Source organism: Alosa alosa, chromosome 6 (genome assembly GCF_017589495.1).
Source record: "Alosa alosa isolate M-15738 ecotype Scorff River chromosome 6, AALO_Geno_1.1, whole genome shotgun sequence".
Taxonomy (NCBI): domain Eukaryota; kingdom Metazoa; phylum Chordata; class Actinopteri; order Clupeiformes; family Clupeidae; genus Alosa; species Alosa alosa.
The window spans coordinates 6,143,020-6,154,449 of record NC_063194.1 but is presented as its reverse complement, the minus strand read 5'-3'; the positions used below and the strand labels follow the sequence as shown (position 1 = coordinate 6,154,449).

Below are 11,430 nucleotides of genomic sequence, written 5' to 3'. Positions count from 1 at the left end.
GTTTTAATAATAAATGTTTTAAAATAAACAAACTGTTTTAATGAGTTAATCATGAAAATTTAATGATTAATATCGTTCTAGGCATTTTCTATTTGGGTTGTATTTGTTGTTGTTGACATGCAGTTCAAAATGTATCGAAAGGGCCACATCAAAAGATTGCAAGTCAGCACATTGTAACGACCTGTATCAGCTGCTGTATTGCCGCCTGGATTTCATCCAAAAAAGGTGCCCATTGTAAACGCTGGCATATAATTTGATTGAATTCAATATTAACCTATCGCAGTCTAATAAGCGATTATGGTGTCCAATCGTAAGGCAAAGTAGGTGGGCTTTATTTTTGGGGGGTGGGAGCAACACTCAGTCGCCTTGAGTGCAGTACATTCTACGTCTGACAGTGCATGATCAGGAGTATATGCCTGGTCACAGGAGATAGCTCGTCTTGTAACAACGGGAACTAATAGTTTCAGCACTTCTAATGCAACCTTTACAAATAGGGTTTCGGACCAATCGTGGAAGAAAAGAGAGGACGCAACAAGCTGGTTCTGGACTCTTCTCGGATATCCCATGCTAAGTTCTGAATCGTTGTTGTCCGGGGGGAAGAAAGAGGGGCCTGGGTGCAGTCGTCTGCTGAACTAACGTTACGATTAGCTGCTTGGCTAGCTTCCTTACATGTTTTCAGATAACTGAGTTGCCAGCGTTTCTGTACGTGTTAACGTTATATAAGTATTATCCGGAGACCGCAATACTGTTATCACATCAGACATGAATGTTGTGTCAATGTATGGTAGATGTTGCTCCTAAATTGGTTTGGCAGTTGACAGGTAACGTTTCTATCGTTAGCTGGCTAAATAGCCAGCCATAGCTAGCTGGCTGCATTAGCTACCGATCCATATTGGGGTTTACCTATTTGAAAGCGCATGCTAACTGTCTGGCAAGGAAAACAGATTTCTTTCTTTAGTGTCCGTTCTTGTTAACTTACATGTTTGTTCTTCCCATAGAACAACAGACAGCTAGTCAACACATCGTCGCTACCTTGATTCCTGTGCTATTTGAACGCCTGTGCATTAATTATTGGCGAAAGTCAAATGTATACTCTTTGTTAATTGTTGACAGATTAGCAAATGCTAGCTAACCTAACTAGCTAACAATGAAGCCTCAGATCATTCTAGTTAGCAAGCTAAAGTTAGCTGGCTAGTAGACGCAGAAGAAGCAAGTTGATATTTCGAGTTGTTTTGCCATTGTCATATTTAAGTTTTCTTTTGAAACGTACATCGTTTGTCTCCACTAAATGGCCTTGACATAGGGACAACTCTGAAAAACGACATTTGGCTACTAACGCCTGAAAAAATGGCCAGTTTCTGTGTAAACAAGTTAGATAGCAAGGTAATGTTAGCTGGCTAGCTTACTTGGTGCGATATCCGCTGTTTGTATTAACTATTGCATACTTGGTGTGATCATAGTGCCGTTTTGATAAGTTATTTTAACATCGTTTGCCTTTGCAAATAGTTTTAAACCATTAAAAGACAGCGGCACATCAGATACTGCTAGATAATTGTCAGCTGGCTCAAACAACATCGAGAGAACTGGGACCTTGGAGTCATTTGAAGCCACCTGCCAGCCAGCTTATTTTGTCTGGAAAGGTTCATGACGTAGATTGGAAGACAGAAGACCCCAAGGGCATCCTTGGCATCACTTGGGACACACCGTACCCCGTTTCTGTTGCCACCTACTTGAGCTCAGATGTGAGGCAGAATGGGGACCCAGGGAAGCCCTGTGAAGAGTTACGACTATCTGCTCAAGTTCCTCCTGGTGGGGGACAGCGACGTGGGCAAAGGAGAGATTTTGGATAGTCTTCAAGATGGCTCTGCGGAGTCTCCATACGCATACAGTAGTGGTAAGACCATATTGTTGTAATACATGCACAAATTAACTCACAGAGCATGACAGTTCCATCTGTTTACAAGAGGGCTGGGTTCTTCTGGGTTATTTCTACAATTGCAAGGTAATTCTCACCAACTGTAAACAAGGGCGCCAGCCTTTGGATAATAACTAACCTGTAGGCTAGAAAATGCCCACACACAGCCTACCTCACAAACCAGCGTGTTCGTGTCCATGTGACTGAGTAAACATATTACGGCATGACAGCAATGTTACTTAGTTTGGAGTGTTGACTCATCTGAAGAGGAGCCGCTCTTTCTGATGTGCATGATGAGAAGGCATTTCAGCCTCTAATCTTGTGGTTCGTGTTAGTCACCGAATATGCCACTAACTTGAGTCTGTTTATGTTGCTTTACAGTTGGCACTAAAGGTATTTGTTGTGCTCATGCTGAGATGGTAATGCCAATGCTAGTTGGCTCTGACAAGTGTGGTCTGAACTCATTAAATGGCAGCATAGTAATGTTGGCAGTGAGAAGTGACTGTGAGTGACACTTGGGGCTTCACAAAACCTCAGAAATCATGGAATTTCTGATCCTGAATGCAAGACCAAAAACAAAAAGGTGTGATCAAAAGTAATAAATGATCATCTTACTTCTGTTCCAAAAACAATGCCTGTTTGTTTAAATACTGAATGGCTGAAATGTAGCCATAGATTCACAGAAAATGTTTTGGGTTAATGGTGCTCTCAATACAGGATCTGCACCTTGTGGTTATTTGTGAGCAAAAACTCTCTGTCTGTGCATGTAGTGTCCTTATGCCTCTGCCTTTGACAGCATGCAGCCCCTCAGTCGGACATCTCAGGTGGTCAAAGCGAACAAACCCACAGCTGTTGCAAAACTAGCATGCTAAACCAGCAGAGGAAAGGAGACACGCGTGCACGTTTAGCCATAATTAGGCTGCTTACAGTCAGTCCCTTCTCCCTGCTGAACCATCCCTGGGGGATTGTGCCAGGCAGCTACATTACATGTGAAGCTGCCTACCTTCCAGCTACCCCACAGCTGACTGCTGCTTCTTCTCCATGGATGGATACTATCACAGGGGGAAGAGAAAAGCCTTTTAACTCGCACAGGGTTTTATGATGAAATATGCATCACCCTAGCCCACACAAACCCATGGCCGGAAGATATGTACCAGATGGAGAATTGCTCTTGAAGGTTCCTTGCTAGCAAAGGGGTTTGGGATTGCAGAGGTGTTTTTGAAAGGGGTGGTGGTGTTCCTGCTATGTAGGTTAAATAAAGCCCTCGCGTTTAAGTCTGATTTTAGTCATTTGTATTTCACTGTGTTCTGAAATGCTTGCTTTAGACTAGCTTAGGCATTTGTGGCTGGATTTCTCTAGGCCTTCTCATCCGCTGATGATGTCTCCTGCTGGCCATTTTAATCATCGTTTGGGAGGTCCACTAAAAGGAGCTTCCTGCAAGCCTTCTTCTTGCCAAATCCAATCAGGGCCATCACTGCATAGAAATGCTGAGGGATTACAATAATCAGCAAACACAAGGCACTTCATAAGCCACCAGTCTTCATCATTAAAAAATGTGGAACACAAAGCTGTTTTTTTTTTTTCGATTAGGGAACGCTCTAGGCTTCTTTACTGGAATTGATTCCCTCCCTCTCTCTCATTCACTCTCTCTCTCTTTCTCTATCTCTCTCTCTCTCCCTCTCCCTCTCTCCCTCAAGCTCAAGCGGCATGTGTGTAAATATTTCAATAGAGAGGAGCAGGCGAGGTATTATGCAGACATTTCCCCACTGTAATACATGTTTTTGGTTGCAACTCAATGTTTTTTTCAATCTTGAGCACAGATCAAGAACAGTGTTTTGGAACAGCTAAACAACGTCCAATGGCTGCCAAGTCCAAGCGTAGGAGAAGGCATTCTGTGAAATGGGAATTTACTTTATTAGCCTTCAGCTCAGTGTGCCCAAATTCCTTCAAGGTTGTTGAAAATCCTCCATTTGCGCCACCGGCATCAGACATAATGGGTTAACATGACTTTACATCCGTGCTGCCTGGTCCACACCTTCAGAAATGGTGGGAGGTGTTAAAACCAGACTTTCCACTTTTTTTCTCCCCCAAGGGATTGCATATGCTTCTTCTTCAGTGCACCTGACAGAACACACCTGTCAATCATATCCACACCCTCCCGGGCCGTCTTTGTGTGTGTTTGGCCTACCGTGCAAGACGAAACACTGCTTTAAAAAGAGCAGTATGTGTTGGGAGGACTGGGTAGCTTAGAATGACATTGCTTTTGTTGAGCTCAAGCAGATTTTTGGCTGCTGTGCTGTGCTGTGCTGTGCTGTGCTTTGCTTTTAAGAATGTGCTCCAGAAGTGGGCCTGCTGCTCTGGAACATAGAGAGTTCACCAGGTTTTTCCTCACCAGCTTCACTGAAAGTAACGTTTAGGGGAAAATGGCGAAAAGTCAATACCACCTGTTAAATACCGCAGAGTTATAATTGACCTAATAATGTCTAGGTTATAATTCCCTGTCGTGAATGCCTTTGTGCTATTACACACACACGCACACACTCCCACAGCTCTTCCCTCTGCCCTCTCGCCTCCTTCTCTTACCCCCTTGCATAATTTCAGTGTGAGGGGCTTTGGCAGTGCAGTGCTGCTGAGTTGATAATTGCACACCACAGTGATGCTGCCACTGCTGTGACTGTGAGGCGGGCCACACGCCCAATCAACAGGACCTGACAAACAGCCAGCAGCAGGACATGCTGACATGGGAGGGATGGCTGGAAAGGAGGACATGTTAGCATCCATTCACCACCAGCATGATTGGGATTGTTTTATTTTTCTGAGAGGAGAAAAACATAGGGTTTGTGGGGGGGTTATGATGTGTGTGTGTGTTTGAAGGACTGGTTTTAACAGCATCTGGTCATGGATTAGGGAGTTGTGCATTTGGTGGTGTGGTTTTTGGAAAGAGGAAGAGAGATGTGATTAGACGGGTTGCATGGATCAAATGGCAGCCCCCTCTTCCCTTTTAAGTGTAAGCTGAGGCCGAGAGCCGTTTCCTCCTCATTAGGCTCTCTTCTGCATGTTTAATAATGGAGGCTTGGACAGCCTGCCTGCCTTCAGCGCTGAGCTGAGCTGCTCTCCCTGTCTGGACAGCTTTCCTCTTGCTTCTCTTTCTCTTTCTGTCTCGCTCTCTCTCTCTTTCTCTCGTTCTCTCTCTCTTTCCTCTTTCTCTCTCTCGATTTCACTCTCCCTCCCCCTATTCCTCTCTATCTTTCTCTCCTTTTTCTGTCATTTCATTCTATTTCTCTTCCTCCTGTTTGCTCTCGTTCTTTCTAGGCATCTGTCAGACCAAATGTGCGGGGAGCCCTTTCTCCCCCCTCTCAGGCTTGTTCTGTCACCAGGTCATGAAGGCTTGAAGAAGGAATTGGGCCCAAAAAAAGACTATGCTTGTCCTGTCCTTGTTGAGCTGTTGTCTCCTCGCTCTTCTCGTGCCCCCCTGCATGTGTCCATTGTATCTCTACTCCTCTATCTTACTCCTCTTCCAATCTGTGTTTTGTCTTTGTGTTGTTTCTCGCGTCTGGCTGCTGTCTCATCCAGCCTTGCTCACTCAGCGTTTGGTTTCTCGTTCACCCTCTCTTCCTCGTTTTGCATCCCTCTCTTCTGTACCAGGCAGCCCACCATCCCCCCACCCTATCCCATCCCCGCCGCATCATCCTTGTTGCCATTTTGTTTTTCATCGCTGATCCTCCCTTCATGCCTTTTAATCTCTCAGCTCCTGCCAGATTGTGTATGTGGAGAGCAAACAACTTGGATGAAGGGATGATATGGGAGTGTGCACAGCATCAATCAATCTCTCTCTCTCTCTGTGTGTGTGTGTGTGTGTGTGTGTGTGAGAGAGTAAGGGAGAGAGACAGACAGCGGTAGTGTTGGCATCGGTGGCGGTGATGTGGTAGGGATGGGGGTGGGTGGGTGGGCATAAACAGCTGCAGCGCTACGCCCGTCTCGTCATGACGAATGTGCTTGGCATCTGTGCGTCCTCGCCTGTTGTCCGCATTGTTCCTGGCTGTCAGCATTACAGGTAATCAGATTATTAGAGTGTACGAAAGGATGAACCAGCACATAAGACAAGCTCATTTGGTTTTGTGAATATGACAGTTGCTGGCTGTCGCTGTATGCCTTATGGTGGTGGCGGCAGTATTGGTTGTGTGTGTGTGTGTGTGTGTGTGTGTATGGGGTGGGGGGTTTCAGCGACACACAATGGGCTTTTGTTGCCAGCAGAGAAGCCATTAAAATGCTAAACAGGTTTTAAAACAATCCGCAGCAGCTGAGACGCAGCAGCGCAGAAGCAAAAAACTCCCATCCTGCTGCTCTGCCTCTGTGCTTTGACATGGAGGGAAGAAGCCTCTAGAGAACAGGGAGTGTGTGTGTGTGTGTGTGTGAGCTAGAGAGAGGAAGAGAGAGAGGGGAAAAAGAGAGCAAGGAAAGTAGATAAGAAGCAGGTGTATGAGACAGGAGGAAATAAATGAGAGCAGACCCTGATGGCCCATCACCTGTTCTGATGGCCTCTTTATGTACTTTATGTACCATCTCACCTGGATAAAGTTCACCTACTTGTGGATACACCCTTGCATGCGCATACACACTACACACACACACACCACACACACATGTGAGAACTGCTTGGGAAAGGCCTTTACCTGGCCTTTCAACACACTGCACCTGACCTCGTCTACTCCTTTGCGCAGTGCCAGCCCAGCCCAGCCTGCCTCTGTGATCTAATAATCGATTCACTTTATTATAAGAGCTTAAGGAAGGAGGCTTTCACAGTCCCCAAATGCAATCACTATGGCCCCACGTACCACTGCATAGCATAGCGTAGCACTGCACTGCAGAGACTCGGGCACTTAAAGCAGCGGCGTAAAATCACATTTGCCGCCTGAAGTGAGTCACCCCCTTGCTGTGCCAAGCCATTCTGGGGAGTGTCTGCAGCCAGGGCATCACTGCAGCACCACTGTGGCACTAATTCTGCCCCCCTTATCTTCTAACTTCTGTTTTTTGTCTTCTCTTCCCTGCAGGAATCGACTACAAGACCACCACCATTCTGTTGGATGGCAGGAGAGTGAAACTTGAGCTCTGGTAGGTAGAGATGACGCCCCTGAGTGCAATGCGTCTCTGGGCTTGTCGGATGTTTGAGTGTGTTGTCTACAAAATGACTCTGAAATGTGTTTGTCTTCATGTTTGTGCATGTCGCATACATATAGCATAACATGCGGTGTGTGTAATGTGCTTTACACAAACAAACTTTTCCCCACAGCAATACGTTAGGGATAATGAACGACACAGCGTTCGATTAACAGAAATTAATGCACGGTAGAGTGTTCAAACCTCGTAAGTGCATTCATTTCTGTTAATCGAATGCTGTGGAGTTCATTATCCCACTTATTCCACTGTTGCCACTTGCGTTGTGTTCATTTCCTATTATAATTTAAACGTTTTAATCGCTAAAACTGTGTTGTTTGTAGAACTGCTTCTTTCCGACACATCAACTAATTTCTCAACTTGCAGGACAAACTGCTATTACTAGTTCTAAATGGATGGTTGCTATGGCCAAAGGCCAGTCGTTAGTTCTAAATGGATGGTTGCTATGGCCCAAGGTCAGTTGTTAGTTCCAGCTCTCCCGATGTTAAGCGGGCATATCCCAGGATTCTGATGAACCTTTGAATCTTTGAAACATCGCTGTTTTACTTAGCCTATTGCCATCCAACTAGCTAAAAGCCACCTCCGTCATATGCTAAATGTTGCTATGTTCTGAACGTCTGTATTATACAGCTTGGATGCAACGTGACCGTTCATTTAAACTTCACAACGAATTCGGCGAATTAATATTCAAGTGTGATACGGCCAAAAAAATGGATCTACTTCATAGGTGTTCAAATAACATATGTTAATGCACGTTCTGAAGAATGCAGGACAATGGGAAATTCAACCAAGCAGTTGAATAAAGTATAGTTGCATTTATACTTTACTGACACTTTTATCCAAAGCAACTTTTACTGAAGCTACATCGACAACATTCAAGCAAAGCAACATTTTACATTTAAGCTACAGGGCAATAGGAACCCTTGGAGTAAACAATACATTTATAATACATATATATAATATAAATAAATACCTTTTACAAAAAACAAGATAACCAACAAGCACTAGCCCACGTTGCCTTGATGCCCAGTGATGTTGCTAGTAATTCCTCTCAGTTCTCTGAACAGCTGAAGGAGCCATCCTGTGCCTGCTGTCTCCTTTACAAGTTAGGCCCCGTCATCAAATGATAGGCCCTGCCTGATGAGATGTGTCATTATGATGTGTGCCACAGTGCCAGTGTGTTGATTGCTTTCTCTTCTGTCTTTGAACTGAATTGAATGGCCACTCAACATATTATGTTTTAGTATATATACTCTTTTGATCTCGTGAGGGAAAATTTGGTCTGCATTTATCCCAGTCCGTGAATTAGTGAAACATACACAGTGAACACACAGTGAGATTAAGCACACACTAACCCGGAGCAGTGAGCTGCCTGCTACAGCGGCGCTCGGGGAGCAGTGAGGGATTAGGTGCCTTGCTCAAGGGCACTTCAGCAGTGGATGTGGGCATGGGAGAGCAGTGCTCAACCACTTCCCCCTCCCACATTTTTCCTACTGGGTCGGATCGAACCGGCAACCCGTCGGTTACAAGCCCGAAGCCCTAACCAGTAGGCCACGTCTGCCCCTCTCCCCCTGTCATTTTAGTGATGCTCCAAGAGTTGACACATGCTCATGTTTGTGCATTTTGCCCTACATTGACTCAGTGACGAACTCTCACTATGAGAGTCTTGTTTTGTCTCTCTGGGCTGACCCTGGCCCTTCCTCCACATTAGAATATTGTAGAACGTCGTGTAGAAGATGTTGGACGAAGTAGGTTTGCTTCTTTTTTTTCAAGATCAATCAAGATGATGCATCACCATCATCATCACTGTCAAAAAGATCTGGGAGCAGACCTATGAATCAGACCCCTCCTCTCCTCTCCTGCAGACCCCCTCCTCTCCTCTCCTACAGACCCCCCCTCCTCTCCTCTCCTGCAGACCCCCCCCCTCCTCTCCTCTCCTACAGACCCCCCCTCCTCTCCTCTCCTACAGACCCCCCCCTCCTCTCCTCTCCTGCAGACCCCCCCCTCCTCTCCTCTCCTACAGACCCCCCCCTCCTCTCCTCTCCTGCAGACCCCCTCCTACCCGTCTCCCTGCACACTGCCTCATTCCCAGACAGGGATGGAAATTACACACATTGAAATGATAGGGTGGCAAATGGGAGGCATCAATCTTTGTCTGGGGGCTCATCAGGAGACACATATATCCTACATAACTTTTTCACATGGAAAAGTACCTCTTTTGTCAGCTCGACTGAGAGGATATGTTTCACTTCTGTATACACTAAAGACAGCAGGAGCCCGTAATGGGTTTTATAAAAAAAAGAAAGCACTCAAATGCATATCCATCTACTTGTGAATATTGGTCATGTAGTTGTGGATAACTAATGGGTAGAGCCCGAGAGAAGCGCCCTTCACAGCTACATGAAGACGCGGCTTGAGTAGCTCGCATTCCAAAACATTCTTGCCATCCATTAGAACATTAATATGGCAGGACGTTAGTGTCGCAGCACTTAGCGTTCCACTTCAGGGAGTGCTGCCTCATCACTAACACACAAAAGCAGGACACGCCAGTGAGCTTTCAGCTCAGAGAGAGAAAGAGATAGAGAGAGAGGGAAAGAAAGAGAGAGAGAAGAAGAACTTCGGGCAGAGAAAGAGATGCTCACCGATCCTCTGATTCGCTTCACGGTTGTTGTCTGGATCCAGCTGACCTCAGATCCGCTGCGAGCTCATTGATTTGTTAATGCGTTTGCCACACATGCATACCAGAGGCTAAGTACTCTCTCTTTCCAGCGGCCTCTGACTGCCCTCTAGGCCTGTTATCTTTGGCCTTAATCACTCAGGAGCCGCAGCCACAGACCACACACTCACACACACACACACACACACACACACAGGCATGCAGGTAGTGCTGAAAACCACCAGCACTGTAAACAACTCCAGCGCTGGTTTTCACTACAGGCCATGCCATTCCTTTCCCGTATGTATGTTCCACCTCAGTGAGGGCGCATTGGAACAAAGGGAGCAAAGGGAGATTGAAATAGAACAGATCTGCTTGTCCAATTTGTTTCTCTCCCTTATCGATGGTAAAATGCTGAAAGGGAATGGATTTGTTTGTGCTGTAGTGTTGTTTTTGTTCCGGCTCTCTTTTTCCAGTTATGGGAGGTATTAGACAAGAGCAACTGTGTTGTTTTGCAGGAGCAGTGGATTGGTGTTGATGAAGGGTGTGAGTGTTGTGTCATGGTGGAGAACTCGTTTGTCGTGCCTTGAGACTGCTGCGCTGGCGAGGGGAGCAGGGCAGTGACTCATCTTCTTGAGCGAGCGACTCTCGAGTGTTCACTGCCTAGTCTCTTCCTCGCCGGCTGCCTCAGCTCAGCTCTCAGCTGGTCCCCAGCCTCTCTGTGTTTGCCACAGCTGTGTCCCGCCCACTGGGGATAGGGTGGGGGTGATGAATAGAGAAAGAACAACATTGCTTCAGCCTGCCTATACTCACTCTGTGTCTGTGTGTGTGTCTGTGTGGCTCTGTGTGGCTCTGTGTGTGTCTGTGTGTGTCTGTGTGTGTGCGTACGTTCATGCTCTTGTTTTTCTGTTTTCCAGGGACACCTCCGGGCAAGGTCGTTTCTGCACTATCTTCAGGTCCTACTCCCGAGGGGCACAGGTGAGGACACACCCCCCTGACCTTCGACACGACCCCATGAAGCTGGTGTTTGTTTGAGGCGTTGCCATGGCTCCCTTGAGTGCAGTCAACAGCGTAGCGCAGCATAGCGCAGCATAGCGCAGCGCAGCCCAGCGGAGGCGCTCTCTAGGGAGCAGACAGAGCCCCTCTCTCTTCAGGGTCACGGTGCTCAGAGAAAGAACCCTGTGTGTAGTGTAGTCTGTGGATGATGTAGGTCAGATGATGTCATGGCTGCACATGCCGGCCACAGTTGTCCTGTGTTGCGGGCAGCTCGCCTGTCCTGGCTCCAGATGTTCCAGCTACGTTGCATAGCCGCAGCAGAAACAGTGTTTGGGTTAGTGCAGTAGACAAGTATGTTGTAGACCAGATAGCGCTTTAAATTTGCTTTATATATTATTGTGAACTTAAAGCTTCTTATGTGTCTATGACTGGTCTAGCTCAATTTTGAGTTTAGAGAGGGATTCATGAATGTTAGAGCACGAGAGATGATTTTTTTCAGCCGTATACTACTAGGAACACCAATCTTAACGATTGACAATTTGGTAAAGGTTTGGGTTGCAGCATTGTAGAAGCTAATTTATGCTTCTGTGCCGAGTTGACAGCGTAGCCTCGCAGAGCTCTGCTTTGCCGTGTACCTCCTCCAAGCCCTACGCCGTCGCCTGATGTGCACTTCCAAAACTTCTTAACT

The 11,430-nt window shown here is 46.4% G+C and overlaps 1 protein-coding gene across 1 annotated transcript in view; it reads left to right on the top strand.

The window, feature by feature from the left end:
- The first annotated feature begins 368 nt into the window (after positions 1–368).
- Positions 369–11,430, top strand: part of rab40c (RAB40c, member RAS oncogene family) — a 19,432-nt gene continuing 8,370 nt past the window's right edge. Inside the window, exons 1-3 of the mRNA XM_048245357.1 lie at positions 369–1,894; positions 6,967–7,027; positions 10,664–10,724. Coding sequence (XP_048101314.1) covers positions 1,753–1,894; positions 6,967–7,027; positions 10,664–10,724 — 264 coding nt within the window. The 5' untranslated portion in view covers positions 369–1,752. The remainder of the gene's footprint in view (positions 1,895–6,966; positions 7,028–10,663; positions 10,725–11,430) is intronic.